This window comes from Megascapheus bottae, chromosome 21, assembly GCF_031878675.1.
Source record: "Megascapheus bottae isolate mThoBot1 chromosome 21, mThoBot2.hap1, whole genome shotgun sequence".
Lineage (NCBI taxonomy): Eukaryota > Metazoa > Chordata > Mammalia > Rodentia > Geomyidae > Megascapheus > Megascapheus bottae.
In genome coordinates, this window is record NC_143529.1 from 36,650,645 (window position 1) to 36,669,706 (window position 19,062).

At 51.2% G+C, this 19,062-nt stretch overlaps 1 protein-coding gene across 12 annotated transcripts in view; it reads left to right on the plus strand.

The window, feature by feature from the left end:
* Agap1 (ArfGAP with GTPase domain, ankyrin repeat and PH domain 1) overlaps positions 1-19,062 on the plus strand; it is a 418,516-nt gene that overhangs the window by 137,778 nt on the left and 261,676 nt on the right. For 6 of the 12 annotated variants that reach the window (XM_090355098.1, XM_090355104.1, XM_090355100.1 and 3 more), the window contains exons 2-4: positions 4,990-5,048; positions 8,486-8,573; positions 9,242-9,253. In XM_090355098.1, the coding sequence (XP_090211224.1) occupies positions 4,990-5,048; positions 8,486-8,573; positions 9,242-9,253 (159 nt within the window). The remainder of the gene's footprint in view (positions 1-4,989; positions 5,049-8,485; positions 8,574-9,241; positions 9,254-19,062) is intronic. The other 6 variants (XM_090355099.1, XM_090355101.1, XM_090355106.1 and 3 more) reach the window with 1 other exon arrangement.

Sequence of the window (19,062 nt, forward strand, 5' to 3'; positions counted from 1 at the left end):
GTGTCCAAGAATCTTGGGTTTTCAAATGAAAGTGAGCCTCTCTAGAGGCCTGCATTTGGAGACCCCCGCGGCCCCTTTCCTGTTGCTGGAAACGGGGCTCGTTATTCTGTGATATGTCAGCCCTGCTTTGGTGCAGCAGCCCTGTCACCGGCCAGGCCAGGGCACCTCCCTAGACACCCAGACGGACTTGCTTCTCTCCACTGTTGCTGGTGAGCTGTTGGTGGGCCTCTGCAGCTCATTCAGCTCCCCAGAGTGGGTGGATGGAGCTGTGAAGTAGGAGACCTGGTTAAAAATGGGCTAGCCCTCTGAGGCCAGGTTCCTAGAGTCTGAGCAGGTGGGGACCAGGTGGCATTCTGCCCAGCTCAAGTTCTTTGATAGATCTCATTTATCACAACTCCCTTCTCCGTTCCGTGGCCCTGCTGTGTTTGGCTGAGGTAGCAGGCTGAGAGAGGCTCCTGGGAGGCGTTTCTGTGATTATTTTAGGATGTGCTCATGAGCACACCTCATGGATCCTGCTGTGTATTGAAGTGTCTAGAACTGCCATTGTTTAAGAGCTTTTGACCTACAAATGGCCATACCACCTGGTGTGATATAATAACAGTGGGCCTGGGATGAAAACAAACTCCAGGAAGATTTTTTGGTGCCTCCTTTTCCTCGCAGACCATGCCATAGCTGTGGCATGGTGGCTGCATCAGTGTATTATTTCAGGCTCGCCTCTGTCTCCTCATCTTTGTGGACTGGGCATGTGTCCAGGTAGACAGTGGTACTCAGGAAGTGGCCGCCAAGGCTGAGCTCTTTAATTAGACTCTGGTGCAGAAGACAGGCCTGCGCTGTGGTAGGCTTGCCCTTTTCCTGGCACAGACCCCATCTTCTGGAACCTTTTACCTTGAGGAAAAGCAAGTGTCGAGACACCAGCACATTACCCAAGGTCATTTGTCAGGCCCCGGATTCCTGTTCTACCTTCACTTGCTCATGCTGGATCCCCTCCTCATGCATCCTGGCATTGTAGTAGCTGACATGGTAGAAGCAGGGCTTCACAGACTCAGCTCAGGGCCTGGCATTGGGGTCACTGGCATGGTGGAAGAAGCAGGGCTCAGTCTCCGCTCAGGCCCTTTGGCTCAAGTAACTGCAGCAGCTCCATCTACCTATGTTCCCCTCTTGAATCTAAGAAATTCTGATATACTTCCACACTTGTGTTATTCACCTAGCACTGAAGATGAATCACCACATTGTTTGCATTTTGTAGAGAAGACCTCTGCTTTGATGAATTGCAGTTTCTGTGTTCTTGAAACATGTTGCACTCTCATGTTTGGAGTATCAGGGGCTGTGGTGGGAGCAGGCAGGTGGACCAGAAGAAAGCGAAACACAGGCCTGCTTTTGTAACATCAGTCTTCCCCTGTGTTAAGTCATTGTCCTTAATGAATTAGTTTAACTGAAATTTTAATCCCATAGCTTCCTGTGCTTACTTCTCTTTAAGTCTCATTTGGGGCTTGAAGCCAGCAAGGTGGAAGTTAGACCACAACTTTGGTATTTCTTGAACATCAGTGCAGGACTGTTGTATGGGGCAGAGGACAGCAGGACAAAGAACAGATGATTCCTCTGTGGGTATGCATGTCTGCCTTCCTGATTTCTCAGAGAACCAGAAGGTTAGTGGCATCTAGCCACATACAGGCCCTGCCAGTAAGCTCTGAGCTATGGAAGACAAAGCAGTAGGACGGGATATAATTACTCACTTGTGCTGTAAAATCCTATGTGTAAAGTTGCCAGGAGGGTGTGTGCCACCAGGGCAGGGGGTGGGCAGTGCTGTGAAATGCAGCCCTGGCACAGGCATCTCTAGGGCTATCTCACACCTGCGCAACCAGTGTTGAGGAACTGGATGCGGGGTCCAGCCTTCTCTTAGCAGCCAGGAGACAGGCAGCTGGGAACCCGCGAGGAGCCTATCTTGTGCTTTTGCTGTTTGGACCAGTTGGATGTTGAGAAACTGTCCGTGTCTGGTTTTCTAGTGGGAGCACATTTCCTGTATAATGAGAGCCCTGAATTTCCTGGGGAAACGAATGTGTGGCTGTGCATGTGATCTGTACAGCTAGGTTAGACCAGGAGTCCATAGAGGCCAACTGGATGTAGGCAGCTGATGTGAGGAGCCCTCTCCCTCCTGTCAGCAAGCAAGAAGCAGAAATCACAGCTGGCTTGTGTTAGGTTTTTCTTGTTTCTCTGCTCCAGAGGTCCTGGGACTGCTCTCAACCCCCAGTGTCAGCAACAGGTGGTGCGGCACACGGCTGTGTTTTGGGGAGAGGCCCCGTTGGCAGCTCCTGTTCTAGAAGCTTTCCTGTGTTTCGGGCAGGGAATGCACTTCCTTTGTTAGCTTCATTCCAAGCAGGGGGAATGAATGGGGCTCAGAGCCTCCACTTCCGAAAACAAGGGACATACTAACTTTTGAGTCTGGTTGCCCAGGAAAATTGTGCGTACAGACACACCTGTGTGGTTTCACGCACGCCCTCAGGTGTGTTGGAAGCATGGTTGGCATCGAGAACGAAGGAGTACAAGGGGTGATGAGGTCTCAGGGGCTGTGACTGGTTGTCCCTGAATGCAGTGTCTGGCCATGGGAAAGCCTGTGGAGCTGGAGGAAGGAGGATTCTGCCACGTTCAGTTAGCCTTGTGTGAGGCGCTGCTGACAGGCTTCCCAGGACGGGATGAAAGTTTTCAAATAAATGATTTTAATAGGAAATAAGAGGTTATTTTGCCAATTAAATCAAGCATTTATTTAATTAAAACACAAACATGTGTTATGTGATTGTAAGTAAACAACCACCCTCCAATGCTGCACTACTATATAATCATACATCTTTGTTAAATGCAGCCTTGCTTAATTTATTGTGAATATTTAATATTGGTTGTGATAAAGTTAATCTTCTGGTAATACATTGCTTAAAAATCAGGAGTGTGCTACTGAAGGGAATTCATTTAAACTCATACTGTTTGACTACCAAGGATTGTCTTATAAACTCATGTGTAATTTCTCACTAGCCATAAATGGTGGCAGTGAAAAGAAAACCATTCCTACTAGTTCCCAGACCTAAACCAGCAGTTTTTGTTTTTTTCCTTTTCTGGTACCGGGACTGAAACTCAAGGCTTTGGTGCTCCTCCTTATCCTTTTTGCTCAAGGTTGGTGTTCTGCCACTTGAGCTGCAGCTCCACTTCTGGCTTTTGGCTGGTTAACTGGAAATCAGATTTTCACAGACTTCCTCACAGTGGTCTCAAACCAGACCTCAGCCTCCTGAGCAGCTCGGGTTACAGGTATGCGCCACTAGTACCCAGTGGCGGTTAAGTTCTTGGTTGTCCGGAGCCGTCCTCAGCCTTGACAGCTCTCGTGTGCTGTGCATGTATGTTCTTCCCCACGTTCTGCTGTTGATGAAGGTCCTGCATGTTTCCACGTCCCTTCTTCACCCACGAAGCCTGCTGATAGGTGTGATCCCATTGCCGGGTGCTAAAGTCTTGACCTTTTCTTTTGGCTACTTAGAATTCCACTGGGTGCATGTATGTAAGTGAACTTAACTAGCACGGCAGCTTGTTAAAAGTTGAGCAGCGGGGTGACTTTTGGAACGGTTGAACACCGCCTTCATCTTCCCTGTGGATTCCTGCCAACCTGCACATTCTGCCAGGCTGCACCCTCATTTTCCCGGGTGAGCCCGAATAGCACGAAACAGTGGTGATGATAGCGACTGTGCGCTGGCTGAGTGCCGGCGAGGTGTCGGGCCTATGCTGGTGTGGCCCGCCCCCTCCAGCGGCCGACAGGCGCTGGCCAGCGAGCGGGGGTTCGGGTGTGCAGCCTAGTTGGCATCTGGCCGGTGGACAGGTCCTGGGAGCAAGTCTGCCTCCCGGAGCCTTCCTCAGGGTCCTCAAGCTCCCACAGATAGGCTGACCGCCTGTTCTACCGGGTGGACACGCGCCTTCCTTTCTCATCGTCCGCTTCTCCATCAGCATTCCGAGGTGAGCCTGGTCTCCTGGTGACGGAAACACCCCCCCCCCCCCGTTAGTGCCTCTTTCTCCCTCACTGCAGGCTCATGTCCCAAGCCGAATGCCCGGTCACCTCCAAACACATCTTCCAACCTCCTTCTCCAGTGTATCCAGTGAGGTCAGCCATCGGTTTCCAGTGGCCTTAGTGGCCTTGCTCTGAGCAGTAGGTAGGGACAGCTAGTGTCCGAGGCATCCTGCGTAGGCCTCCTCTTGAACAATGGGGAGAAATGTGTAGAGAGCAGATTTCATCGGCAAGAGACCAGCAGCCCTCATTTCCATTGTGGTGGTTCTCTGCTCCTCCACAGCCCAGGTCTGTACTGCCTGAGCAGCTGTGTGGGATGTTGTTTATGGCAGGTTGTGAGCTGGGGCATGGTGGTGGCTGGGACATCTGGGTTGTGTGAGCAGCGGGACCGGCACGAGTGTGCTGGCTGGGCTGGGGAGGTACCGTGCGGCCAGCCCCACGGGGCCCAGGGATCCCTTGTCTTCCTGACACATCCCCATCCAGCCTCGCTGGAGCTTGGGGGGGGGGGGTCTTCTTGCTAAAGATCTGACCAACACCAGCAGGGCCCTCAAACCCCTGAAATGTTGCTTGTGCTGTGACTGGTTAGATTTTCAAAATCTGGTATCTTCTGTACCTGAATACGGGGTTTCAGGAAAATGCCTATCCCAGTAGAACACAAAGGAAAAATTGATGAATGCAAGGTTGGCTCCAGGAAAGTCACGTGCCTCTGCAGTGAGCCCCGTGGGGGACACTGTTAGGATGGCCCCCAGGCCAGGGAGAAATGGAGACTATGTGAGGGCAGAGTGCAGGGTGGGGGCCGTGTGGTGTGCTGCTGGTATCTGGCTGAGGCTTGTGAAGCCACCGCAGGGAGGTCGGTCTGCGTGCTGGAAAGAGGGAGTTGAAAATCTCGTGTGGGGGCATTTTGGCTTGCACTTGAATTGTAGCTGGTAACCCTGCCTTCTGCTCTCTTACAGATGCCTTCGTGAACAGCCAGGAATGGACGCTGAGTCGATCTGTGCCAGAGCTTAAAGTGGTGAGTGGCATCTGGGGCAGGGTGGGGGTGGCGTGTGGGTTTGCGTGGCCGCTCCCGGAGCTGCCTTTGGGTGTGTCCCCAGGAAGGAGTCTAGCCCATGGGCTGAGTTAGACGCCTGCTTCACGAGGTGGTGGGTCCAGGGATCCCTCTCCTACTCCGCTCTATCACCACCCGCCCCCCTTATAAACCTGCACCGTGGACTTACGCCCCCTTGCATTGTGCCTTGAGGGTTCTTGTAATGAGCCGTCATCCTGCTAGGCTGGTACTCCAGCACAAGCTTTGTTCCAGCTCTGCGTTTTGCTGGTTATTTTGGAGACTGTCTTGCAGACTTTCTTGCCTGCACTGGCTTGAAACTGCAATCCTTCAGCTTCAGCCTCCTGAGTAGCTAGGATTGCAGACCTGAGTCGGTGATCTCTGGCTTCCCAGCATTTTAGTGGTTGAGTGGGGCAGCGGGGGTGGGGGGGTGGGCGGGGGGAGTCGTCTTCACCAGGCTGGCCAGGCTGCCATGTCTTAGGGCTTGAGCTCTACCACTTGAGCCATAGCACCACTTCCATTCCAGTTTCTTCTATGTATGTGGTACTGAGGAATGGAACTACATGCATGCCAGGCCAGCACTGTACCACTAGGCCACACTCCCCAGCCCCAAGGTCCTCTTGATGAGACTTCTGAGTAGACAAGCATGAGCCACCACACCCAGCTAGAACCTTAAGTTCTCTGAGGAGAGCATATATGGCTTATCACCAAGAAAAATGAGCATTGTAAACTTAGGACAGAGTATAGTCTAGTGCTGGTGATTGCATGGGAAGGCAGTGTGAGACTCAAGATGCCTTAGCTTGGTTGAGTTCCCAACCTGGGTTGACTCGATCTCACAGACAGGGGACCAGTGCTTCGAGGTCTGCTCTTGGCTGAGCTGTGTGTGGGTGGAGGAAACCCTACAGGGCTTTCAGCTCTGTGGCCGCACCCGAGCAGGCCCTTGAGTGCTGAGGACCTGTGAGGCTGAAGAAGCACCCCTTTGTTCTGCAGAGCAGCCTCCCAGCACCCATTGGGTCTGGCCGATCGCTGCCCAGGACAGGTGCCCCGGGACCCCACTTCCCTGCACTGCCAGTGGATGATGTAATGCCAAGTTCCCAATGGACTCTTCATGGAATGTTGTGCAGTGGAGTGTTAAGAATCTGACGAAAACAATTCAGTGTTTGCTTTCTTGGCACGCATGGTGGTACCATGCGTTGAGGCTTTCTGCAGTTGTGTTATGTATGGTTGTGTCCTCCACAATCCGTTGCTCTGGGTACTGCAGATCTGGTCTGTGCTAGGCTGCACAGCCTGCTGCTGTGGCCTGGGCGGACAGAGTAAGTAGATCTTAGACTCTGTGCCCACCGAGGGGGCCTTGGTCAACATGTCACCTGCTGTGGTGCTGTTTTTTGTGCTTTCCTTGAGCTCCCAGCTGGGATATTTTTCTTACCTCAAGACTCCATTTCCTTTGTAGCAAACTGCTGTTTAGCAGGTGAGTGGGAATCCTGGGGTACTAGGGAAACTGGTTTTGAAGGACAGCCGCAGTCTGCTTTTCCTCTGAGAATTTGATGATCTAGCGCAGACTCCGACCGGTCAAGGTTCATGCAGGGTTCAGGTAACAGCCTTCTCCCAATACACTTGCGTGTGCACCAGTACTACGACTTAAACTCAGAGCCTTCGCTTTTCCCCAAGCCTGGTATTCTACCCCTGGAACCACTACTCTGCTGCCAGCTTTTTGGTGGTTAATTGGAGGTCAGAATCTCATGGACTTTCCTGCTCTGGCTGGCTTCGGACTGTAATCCTTAGTTCTCAGCCTCCTGAGTAGCTAGGATTACAAGCGTGAGCCACTGGCACCTGGCAGAATTATGTGGTTTTTGAGCTTGTCAGCATGCCACATTTCTCCCTGCTAAGCCTTCTGGGGTGTCCAGATTTGGTTGATTTCCACCTCTCTGGTTGATGTCCACGACCAGTTGTGATTTCTCAGCCCAGCTTCTCCTACCCCACACCTTAACCTTCTCACGCTCAGCCCTGGTGTTTCAAGTGAAAGTAATACCCACAGGGGTCCCTGAAATGGGCCTGCAAGCCAAATATCACATCCTTCCTTCTCCTGGCCACTGACGGCTATGGTTCTTACCATGAGAAAAGGGGCTGGGGAAAGCTATGCAGAGAAGCCACAAGGCTGAACAGTACTTGATTTGGGAGCATTTCTTTCCTCAGGGAAGAAAAACTAATCTTAATTAAAATTTTAATTCTGTGGCACACTGGTTTGGAATTGCTCGCAGTGTGAAGCCAACAAACAGCAGGTGTCCTTGAGCAAAAGAATAATTAGTAGGTAGATGGCCTCAGATTATAGAAGCCCAAGGTAAAAGGAAGATGCAAAGGTTGGGCCTGGAGGGTGCAGCTTTGCGCAAGGTCTGTCCAGGCAGTCTGGCTCTGAGCCTGGCTCTTCGATGTAAACCGTCTCATTCACACTCACAGCATTAGTCATGCACTCACTTACTTTACTAGTGCTGTGAGTCTGCCTGGGCTCTGGGTGGTAGAAACAAAATGAGTAAGATACAGTTCCCTCCCCCCGCCGAGTGTCAGCATCAGAGGAAACCAGAGCTGCTCTCTATAGAGTGTAGTAAATCACACTTGAGCAGAGAGAGAGAGATAGTGTGAGTGTGTGTGTGTGTGTGTGTGTGTGTATGTGTGTGTGTATGTAGGAGGTGGGGAGGGGGGATATCAGGAAGGTGTCCTAGTCCATCCAAGCTGCTGTGGCAGAAGGGCCTTGTCTTGATGGCTTTGAACAACACAGTGAACGTTTTCTCCTGGTCCTGGACACTGGACATTGAAGGTCAAGACACCCCGTGCAGAGAGCAGTGTGCATTGGGACAAAGCCACTCTTGCCTGCTCAGTTACCAAGAACAGTGGCCCTCCGGCCCTCTGGTGGCCCTCGGGAGGTTCTTCCTTGTCTGTACCCTGCCTTCTGGAGAGGCAGGCTTGCTGTGTCCTGCCTGCAGGGTCCCACCTCTCCTCCTGTCCCGCGTTTACTCCTCCCACATCTGCACCGAGTTCATCTTCTCAGTGGAATATACTGCATTGTTCTCCTGTGCTGCCTTGTACCATGTACCAGCCATCTAGTCTGGTCCTGGTAAATCGAGGCCTGCAGTCCCGGATAAAAAAGCATTCCTGCTCGTGTCAGCACAGGCCTTAGAATGCACACCCCCGCTGACGCCCTGATGGTGCTGGGCCAGGCTGGTGAGGATGCGGGCAGCTAAACAGGGAAGGCTGGAACACCTGACCCAGGCAGAGACGTTCCTGAGCTCATTTCGGCCTTCCTTGAAACTTTTGGTCATGATTATGCTGGGTCACCCTCTGTTTTGACCTCTCGGTGCAGAAAACCAAGTAGAGTAATTTAATCACCCTTGTCCCTTTCTCTGCTGCAGGGCATCGTGGGTAACTTGGCCAGTGGCAAATCGGCCCTGGTGCACCGGTACCTGACGGGGACCTACGTCCAGGAGGAGTCTCCTGAAGGTACGCCACGGCAGGGGGCCACGCACACATGCAGGGGAGCTCAGGGTTTCGTGTTCTTTAGCAAGTTATAAGGCATCACTTTGATGCATCACATGTCAAGAAAGTAGTAAATGCCAATCAGTAAAAATCTCTTAAGTATAAATTGTTCCTTCTGTAGAAATTTTAGCAAGCCACTTCTACTCACTCTAGCATCTGTAGCAATTATCATGAAATGCCATTGAGTTTATTTCCTGTCTAATGGTTTTGTCCTTGCAAATATTAGTCCAGTGTTACTCAAGTATTGGTTGGCTCTTTCTCTGGTCTGGATAATGAGCTTTTAAGTAACCTGTCTGTAATGTTACTTTAGTCACAGATCACTAGCCTTTCTAGAGAGGACACGTTTGAGTATGTGTTCCCCTTTTATATTGTATTAAAACATTTGGTAATCATTTTGCATGCGAGTTAGGTATTCCTTTTGCCATTAGACATTTGCTTCTTCTGTTAACATATCCATGTTTTATTTTCTTGCTTTAAATTAGATTATGACGGTAATGGCAGGAAGCTGTTTAGCTCCCGATCAGGGGGTAGCAGTGTTATATTTTCTCCCCGTGTAACCTTTTGAAATCCAACTGTGAGACACTGAATTTCTGGTTCCTTCTTTTTCTTACTGGCTGTTCCATTCTTTGCAGACATGGATGCAGGTAACTATACGTTTCCTTCATGGCAGCGCTTGTCTTGTTCTGGAGAGAGGAGAGACACAACTTTGTACTATGGCATCCCCTTCCTTCTGTGTTCTGTGTCTCATCCTGTGCTGCTTCATTTTACCGTTTTCTTTCTTTTTTTTTTTTAAAGTTCACCATTCCACCTTGTTTTGTCCCTTAGATGTCTTTTGAGCCGTAGTTGTAAATAGCTTCTCGTGTCTCTGTAACACCTGTTTTAGCATTTAACTCTTGTCCTAGAACTGTTGAGAAAGAATAGCATTAAGAGGGGCTTGCTTGAGGCCTTGCCACTATGCTGCAGAATTTTGCAGTCATATTTTACAAACCTCACGGTGGTCACATCTGAGAAAGACACACTTGTAAGTTTTCCCTGTTTGGTGGTGGCTTGGGGGGGAGGCAAGGCCTGCATGTGGAGCGAGGCGGTGAGGAAACCCTGGGCTGCCCTGCGAGCATCGAGCCGGGCCCCCCGCCACGCCAGCCCTTGTCCTGGGATCCGTTTCTAAGCCACACGTGTTTTACTTCAGCCTTCAGCTCTGAATGCAAACCATACTAAAGGCAGTTTGACTTTCTTGGGGAGGCGGTAGAACTTTCGGGGTTTACACACACACTCCGTGTGGCTCCCCGTTGTACAGTTTATGAAAGCAGCCTGGCGTGTCTGCAGCTCAGCCCGTGGCAGGAGAGGCAGACCTGCAGACCTTCTCCGTCTCCAGCAGCCCCGCTTTCAGTGTGAGAGCAGAAGTTCCACGCCAGCCCTTGGTTTCGTTGATCTTGCTTTGACCTTGCTCACTTTTGAACTCAGATGTCTGGAGCTGCTCTTGAGAGCCAGGGCCATGTCTTTCCTCTCCCCTGGGCTGTTGCCATGTTTGTGGTTTCTTCTGTTTTCTGTTTGGGCTTTGGGTTGATCCCCAATAGTACTGTCCCACTGCTGAAACAGAGACATTTCTAATGAATATTTGTATGCATCAACAGGGTATCATAAGTAAAAGCTATACGACATAAGCTATATATCTATCATTGCACTGGGATTTCAGAGGGTTTCGCATGTGAGATGGTAGCATGTGAGAGTATACGAAAGGACTCTTATCTGGCAGGCAGGAGTGTCTCTGGTTGGGGCCACTCATCACCCAGGACGTCTGTCCTCTGACCCAAGGTCAAAATGTGTGTGTGGGGGGGTGGATTTTAGAGCAGCATCCTCCCTGCAGTGAGATGCATGGGTGCAAAGCAAGTGAGGGCCTCCTGCAGTGGGAGAACGTGGGTGCAGATGCCCTGCACCTCCAAGTCCCTAGACCCTGGCTAGTCCATGTATTGGTAAGGGAGTGTAGCCTACCCCAGGGAAGTGGTTTCTGTCCTTGTTCTCCAGGTGGCATGATTGATTGCCTTGCCCAAATCAAGGAGCCGCACAAGGCATCACCGGAGTCGGCTGTGCTTGCCTGCGCCATCGCCGGGTGTGTGCAGAGTCGTTACAGGTGTAATCAAAGCCAGGTACAGCTCCGCCTCCGTGGAGACACCTGGTGGAGGCTCTGGATTTGGAGTGAGCAGTGTGACTCGCCCATCTCTTGGTGTACTGTTGCCACCTGAATTCCTCCTCTTCTCCAGTGTTAGAACAATATGCAGGAGGCTCAGTGTTTTAGAAAAGACAAGACCACAGATTTGGAAGCTGGGAGGTCATGACCAGGATGCCCCCTTTATTCAGCTTCTGATGAGGGCCTCATGGAAGATGGAATCAGAGCCAGGGTATGCAGTCGAGAGGGACAGTATGGCAAGTCAGGCAGGTTACTGCGAAGGGACCAGGCTTGCTCTTGAATAGTCTTCTGTAGTGAGAATTACCCAGAACCTCACGAGGAGTCTAACCCCAGCCCTTCAAGACTTCTCCACCTCCCAAGGTCACCACACTGGGAGTCAGCTCTCAAGGTCATCACACTGGAGGGCCAGCTTTCCATATGTGTCTCATTGTACACCTGCATGAACACTACCCAGACCACAGCACCCCCAGACCACAATACCCCCTTTCTCCTGTACCCACAGGCGTGGTCAGCTGGGCAGCACCCTTACGCATGGCTGTGTTCAAAGCCCTGCCTGCCTCGCTCCTTGGATTTTCCCTGCGGTTCTTGCTATCTGTACATAAATCTTCCTGGAATGTAACTAGCATGCATGTGTCCTTTGTCAGGAGGCTGACCTGTGCCTCGGGTATTTGGATTGCTGAAGGGAAGGGAGGCAGCGTGCTGAGACCCCCCTTTTTGGAGTGGAGTCACACCTTGGCCAGAGGTTGTGTAGTGCTGTCGTCTCAGGCCCCACTGTCCTTCATCTTAGCCGCATCTGGCTGGACTCCAGAGAGTGGCAGTGGTTGTCTTCTCATCCTGTGCTAGCTTCTGGCTGAAGCTTAATTCTTTGAGGAAGGAGCTGACTCATGAAATTTTCAAGTAATTTTAGAGGTGGAGTCATATGAGGAAGTTCTTTAAGTATTATGTTTCATATCATTTTTAGTTATTGAGTAATTGAGTGTAAAGATGGATCCCTCAGTAGGAAGGCTCTAATTTTCTGAGGGTAGTAGCTGCAAGAGAACAGTGTTCGTATGGCAGATCTCCGTGGTGTAGGTGCATGCGTGTGTAGGTATACAAGTGTAGGATCGTGTATAAGAGTCCAGACCACTTGAAAATAACATAAAAAGTCGCAGGGGAGGGCTTAAGACAGAAGTCTCTTCCCTCACAGTTCTGTAGGCCAGAAATGCAGAGTTGAGGCCTCTATAGAGCTGGCACCTCCTGGAGGCTGCGGGGAGCGTTCTGCCTGGGCCTCCTCAGTCCCCGTGCCCCTAAACCCTCCCTGGTCCCCTTGCTCCTGGGCCCACCTCCATCCTAACAGTCTGTTTCTCGTGACAGGGCCCACACTCCCCTCTCCTCGTGAGGGCCCCTCTACTGTGACGTGGTGGCTTCCTCTCACTTGGTTACAACCATAGAGACTATCTCCAAAAAATGCACGAGGGCTCCCATTGAATGGTTGTCTCGGGGTGACCGTCCCCCAGCTCCCAGCTGTGTACGTTACGCATGAGGTTGAAACAGGAGCCGCACTCGGCACCACCCGCCCTGCCCACGCATTCCACCCCCCAAGGACGGAGTCAGGCTCCGTGTGCCCTCCCACCGCCTGGACACTTCACAGCTGCCATTCACCTCCCAAGTAGACAATCAGATGAAAGTCACACCTTTCCCTCCACAGCCCTGTTAGCCAAGGCTAGTTAGAATTGTGGGGGGTATTATGGCTGTGTAACCCCCAGATTCTCATTGCGTGTTCTCACCGTGTGCCCTGCCTTCTCTTCCATAGACCTGAGTGGCTCCTGGCTTTTAACTCTTCCTTACAGACAATATTAGGGATAGAGTAGAGTTCACACTCTTGTACAGCAGGAGGAGGAGGAGCAGTGGCTAAGTAATTGCAAAAGGAAGAGAAACTGCTTTTCCCTTGCGGTATAGTAGGATAGCTCATTGAGGGGACACCTGTTGTCCTCCCTGAGAGACCATGGATGTCCCTTCCCAGGGAGCCCTGTGCCAGTGCAGAGCACCTCTGTGGAGGGCCTCCAGGGCCTCCAGACTGGCTCCGTGGAGCTGCGGGTCCTGGGGGCGGAGGGCAGGGCTGCCTGTGGTGAGATGTGACCACCCCTGGGAACTGGGGGGCCTTTCGGGTTGATACACACTCGAGAATGGTCACGGCCTCTCTTCCTGTAATCACGCCCTCAACCACCCTTGCACCAGGAAAAGGGGAGCCGACTCCTTACCGCACTCAAGCTGTCATAGTGGGATGAGTGGGATAAGCTGTGCCGGGAGTGGCCTTCTCTGACACCCTGTCCAGAATATAGGCCACGTCCACTGCCCTGCAGGGGACAGAGGTCTGGGCCTGCCTTGGGCCACTGTGGGAGGCTGAGGCCCCCCACCCCCGGGCGCCCTTGTCTACTGCAGCCACATGCAGGGATTTGACAGAAGGCTTGTGGCTGGGCGCTGCCTGGGGGCTTGGGGCCTCGGGGCTCAGTGACTGGGTCAGTGCTCTTCAGTTCTTGGATGTTTATCTTTTATTTTTTGCCTGTCCTGTGGCTTGGCCTGCGTGAAGCTCCTGAGCCTGTTGGTGCCCGAGGCTAGTGCTCGGTCAGTTAGGAAACGTTTCAGGCAATGTTTGGAGCTGGTGCAGGTCTGACCATGCGATCGGGACCCGCTTAGTGCAGTCGTGCTGGTTCACACTGGGGTTGGGTTCCAGGACTCCGCTGCAGGTGCGGGAGCCGCTTACTGAGAAGAGGTGGCACGTGCATGGATAAGGTTCACACATCCCCTGTTCGTTGTCTCTAGTTTGCAGTGCAAGCGGTGTATAAATAGGCGTTCCGTGTTACTTAGAATGGCAAGGGAAAGAGTGCACATGTTCAGTCAGGCTGTGGTTGTTTGGGTCCATGGATGTGCACCCACAGGTCAGCTCTAGGGAGAAGAGATGCCTGTAACTCACGGCAGAAAAGCAAAGTTTTGAAGCCAAGTCATAGGAAGTTTTTCAGTCTTTTTTTTTTTTTTTTTTTTGTATTGAGACCAGATTGAGAAAGCAAGGGGGGAGGGGACAGGCATGAGCAAGCACACCAGAAGGGCCTGATCCTCCTCTTCTCAGAAAATTCCAGCGTTGTGTCGAGTTGGTTTCTATCAGCGTCTGATGGAGATGCTAGGAAAGACCCTGCTGTGTTCTGCTCACATGCTAGAGCAGACGGACGCTGCGTGATTCCAGAAGGGCGTGGACGGGGTGCCGTGGGACCAGAGGCATGCTGGGATGCAGGCGCTTGGTTCTGCCTGCCGTGTGTTAGGGGCTGCTGCCTGTGGTGGCGAGGCTTGCCCGGGGCTGGCGCAGGTTGGGTCTCCAGCCTGTGTCAGCCACTTCTGGTCTCGTGACACTGGGCATTATCACCTCCTGAGCCTCAGCACTCTCTTGTCTGCTTCACAGCTGTGTGAAGCACCAGACAGAGCAATCTGTGTGCAAGATTCATTTCTAGCCTGGCGAAGAGCGACGGCTCTGGGCCCCACAGTGTGAGTGGACTTGGCCCTAGGAGGAAGCTCTTCCTGCCCCAACGTCCCCAGACCTCCCCTGCTGTCAGGCTGGGACTTGGAGCCTTGAATGTTGACCTCTCCCAGGGCTCCACGTGTTGTTCCTGGATTTCTAGTGGTGGAAAAGTCAGGGCGAGTCAGTCTTGTACTGAGAGGGCCTCCTGGCCACCCAGAGGTGGGCTTTCACCTTTCAGTCCTTTGCTTGGGAGCCCTCCTTACAGCAGGAAACGGAAAAGAGCAGCGTAAAGTAGGTGGGCACCTCCACGCAGGCCTTCCTAATGGGGCTCCTTCCCAGGTCTCACGGGGGGGCCAGCTGTGTGAGTGCCAGCAGACCAGCGTCCCAGCGGGGAGGCCTCAGGTTTCCACTGTTTTACGCCTATTGTTTTTCGTTTTTCCTTGGCTGTTGCTGTCCGGTACCCTAACTTCCTATGTGTCTGTCCCTGTGCTTGCCTGTAGACTGCTGTCTGTGTGCTGGTCTGCACCCCCACACCTCCCTTTCGGGACTTGGCCAGGAACTGTTTCCTAACAGATGTGTTCAGCATCCGGGCTGTGAACATGTTCTCAGCAGCACGTGAACTGCAAATATTTTGTTAATGCATGTTTACTTAGTCTCTTAGAAACAAACCATGTGGTAAACACCCAGCGTGATTTTCTGAGACCCTGAAAGCAGTTTAAGCTGCCAGCTCCAAGAACCTTTTCCAGTCCCGTAAATACACATATATGCATATGTATATATGTATATATACAAACATATATATTTTAAAGCCTGTCAGCTACCACAGCTCCACAGATGTTTCTAAAATATTCTTTCGTTTAATGTTGCCTGGGAAAACAAAAACCTGCACAACTCTAATAAAATCTGAGTTGTTTTGAAGTCTAGCCACTTTGAATTTTCATCATGAATTTGTTATTCGTGATCAAGTGGTGGTAAGAGTACCACAACTTTCTAACAAGGATTGTGTGTAAAACTCAAGTCGAACCTGCTGGCAGGGAGTGCATGGTTCATTTCTGCTGTTTTCTGTAAGTCCAGATACCAGCTCCATCCTTCTGAAAATTTCACCCTCCTTGGGCACTGTTCTCATGTATACAGCTGTCTACAGCTCAGCCCCTCAGCACTCAGCCTGTGAGAGCTAGGCGAAGTGGTTTTCGGCTGTGAAAGACACTAGATTTCTTGTAAGACCATTACTAGAACACGTTGAGGGACAAGTTTGGTTTGATTTTGAACAAGGAAAGGGGTTTGTAAAAGGAGCACAGGGAGCTTGTCATGTTTCTTGCATTGACAAGTCTGGCAGGACAAAATGTTTCTCAGTTGTTTGGAAGTCACAATGCTGTGACCCGTGTTTTAGTATTAATTCCACAAGAAATCCAGAGCTTTTTGAATGCTGGGCACCAGGCCTGTGGTTGACATGTACATTTCAGGGAGAAACTGTTTCAGGATAAACACCTGTAGTTTAGGGAAGTGATTTACACTACACCTGGTCAGATGAGGTTCCAGGCTGCTTGCTTTATGCCAGGGGCTCCCAGAACCCAGAAATAGTGCAGGGTACACCACAGACCCCAGGCGCCGCTCTCCCCAGACATGTGTGACATCAGAGGTCTTCAAACCATTCTCCAGCAGGAGAAAGCAGACGAGCATGCAGAACAATCATAAGTTTTGTTTTGTTTTGTTTTTCTGTAGAAATTTTACCTCTGTGGAGATTTCTAGAGCTGTAGGTACCACCAGTTGAAGATGGGGGGTGTGGGGGTGCTGGGCTACCCTTGGTGCATATGGTCTCAAGGCCAGCACATGGGCCCGCAGTTTGCTCTTTTCCCAGTCCTAGATGATAACTGTTCAATAAGTGTATTGACTTTGGGGGCTACCAGCTCGACAGTGGTGGCTGTCATCCTGACTACTCAGGAGGCCGAGATCTGAAGTTTGCAGTTTGAAGCCAGCCTGGCCAAAAATGTCTGTGAGACTCTTATCTCCACTTAATTACCCAAAAAAGTCGGAAGTGAAGGTACGGCTCTAGTGGTAGCCTTGATCATAAAAGCCCAGAGACAACGCCCAGGACCTGGGTTCAAGTCTCATAATTGGCACACGCACACATAGCTGACACCATCGCAGACCGAAGGGAGAAATGCCTAGTGAGACTACTATGTTGCAAGGGTAGTTTTGTGTGGCAGATGAGGCAGGGCTGCCTTGCACTGTGTGGAGGTGGAAGGGGCCTGGGCAGGGCCTGTCACAGCCCACAGCTGGGTACCTGGAGAAGCGAACCTGTAAGTGGACCAGCCTGGCTGCTGTTGGGGTCTTCTTTTCTTTCTCTTTGGATGGTACTGGAGTTTGAACTTAGAGCTTCATGTGTGTAGCCAGACGATCTAACAGTTGAACCGTGCCACTAGCTCTTTTTTAAATAGGGTTCTGTGTATTGGCCCAGGTTTTGTGGGTCTTTTTTGCCTCCAGGGATGGAGGATAAACCAGGTGGGGCCAGCCAGAGGAGAGGACTATGAAGGCAGGAGGAAATGCTGGGCTCCTGATCCATCCCAAGTGTGGTGCTAGCTTTGGAGATGGGCTTCGGAGAGGGGAAGAGGGGGTCTTGGAAGTGGCTCGGATCTTGGTGAGGTGAGCTGGAGTGCTGGCCGCTTCCTTGGTCTCAGTGAACTAGGTCAGGTGGGCTGGGCTGTCTTGGCTTTATGACTCTAGCATGGGCTACGCTGCTGGGAGGAGCTGCTTTGTCCACAGAGTTTGGCTGAGCCTGAGAGGCCCCAGGTATGTGCTGCCGAGATGTCATCTCTGCCAGTGTGGGGGGTATAGTCTGATGGGGTCTTAGTGCACCCCAGAATAGAGCTTTGGTCCTCATAGGGGTGTTTTGGAGACCACAGTCCTCTCTAGAAGGGGCCAGAGTGCTGGAGGCAAAAACCTACCAGACTTCTTTCCAGTTAATTAATGTTACAGTCTGATTAAACACTGTTATAGTAGGTTGTAATACTGATGAATGATTTCCTAGATATCTGGAGAAAGTACAATATGATCAACACAACAGTAAAATGTTCCTGTTAACAAAAGAAATACCCAAGGTACAGTCTGGGTGTGTGTGGCTCAGCAGTTCTATCCCTCAAACTTCAAATAAAATAAAGAAGTAGTCAGAGAAACACCACAATAGAGGCCTCCTGTTACTGAGTGGAGAGGGTCTTTATAGATTCTTGCAAGAGGTTATTCGTATAAATAACCGAGACACAACTTGCAGAGCGGGAAATACTTACTTGTGGTCTTGACACAGTTTCCGATCGTGCGCTGCTTCAGGAAGTGCCATCCTGAGAAGTGGGTGTCTGACGATCTCCCCTCCACGCACGCACGTCGGCACGCAGGTACGGGTCACCAGGCGGCAGTGCAGTCTTGTAGGAGTGCCGGTGTGCTGTGTCTGACGTTGGCTGACACACTGGTAGGCTGCCTGGGAAAGTGGTGGAGGGTGTTGGGTGGTTTCTTTATGTAGTCAACAAGCAAACACCCTTCTCCAGGCTTTCATGTGGACAAAGACATGGGAGCCAGGCCTTTTACATATTCAGTGGCAGAATTACATACCCCAAATCAGTTTATAGAACACATCTCATTCTTCCACATGGAGTTCTTTTCCTGTAGAAGGTGGTGATTTGGACAGGCATGCCTGCCTGACTGCGGCATGGGGTTCCTGTGCTACCTTTCTTCCTGGGTCTTGGGGCTCGGCCACTTGTGTCTGTGGCCTCGCATCTCAGGCCGCAGTGGTAGCTAGCGCTCGGCAAGGGAGCCTTGTCTGCCTTTTCTTTTTAAATGATGGAAATAAACGTGTAAGATATTTCAAAAGAAGCCAGCCAGCCTGGGCATGCGCCTCAGATGTTGGAGCACTTGTGTGTGAGCAGCAGGCCTGTTCCTGGAGCCACCTTGCTGCAGCAAGAGGGACGGGCATGCTGTGCTGCGGGGGGGACTGGGCGCTGCCCTGCCGTGGTCGCAGAGGCAAGGTGGTGTTTGTAGAGGGAAACTCACGCAATCCAGAGAGAGGGAGGCTCTCCCTGAACACCCATGAGAAAGGTGGAAAGGGGCCCGCTGAAAGGGGCCAGCTGTCATTTTAGTTAGGAGGAGAGAACTCTGGCCAGGTGTAAAACATAACTACAGGGGCGGGGTGTGGCTATCATCTCAGACATTGTTCTGGCTTCTTGTTGAGTGACAGTGTCCTGTTTCTCAAGAATACTTTTAAGTAACTGTTCAGTACCTAAGGATATTTCATTAATGCAACTATTATAAGTTTCAGCTGATCGATCTAATTCCTTTATTAGAGATGTTGATGAAGCTATTTCTGGGAATGCAGTAGGACCGTAGGCCTCCCAAGTTTCAGTTTTGTACCACTTTTTTTTTTTTGGTGGTTAATTGGATTTAGGAGGCTCATGGACTTTGATGCCAGTACTGGCTTCTAACTGTGATCCTCAGATCTCAGCTTCCTGAGTAGCAAGGATTACAGATGTGAGCCACTGACTCTTGGCCCAAATTTACATTTTTCGCCCATTTTTCTTTCTCGTGTGGTATCAAGAATACCCGATTTGTTCAGGTAAATGGCCCCTGCTTTTTTCTTAAAATAGGCTCACGTGTGCCTCAGAGTACCAGTCTAGTGAAAATACATGCCAGGTTGAGCCACAAAAGCGATTCCCTCAATCCTTTGCAGTTTCAGTCTGCAGCCTGCCTTATGCTGCATCGAGTCTGCTGTGACTCAGGTCACAGCACGAAGG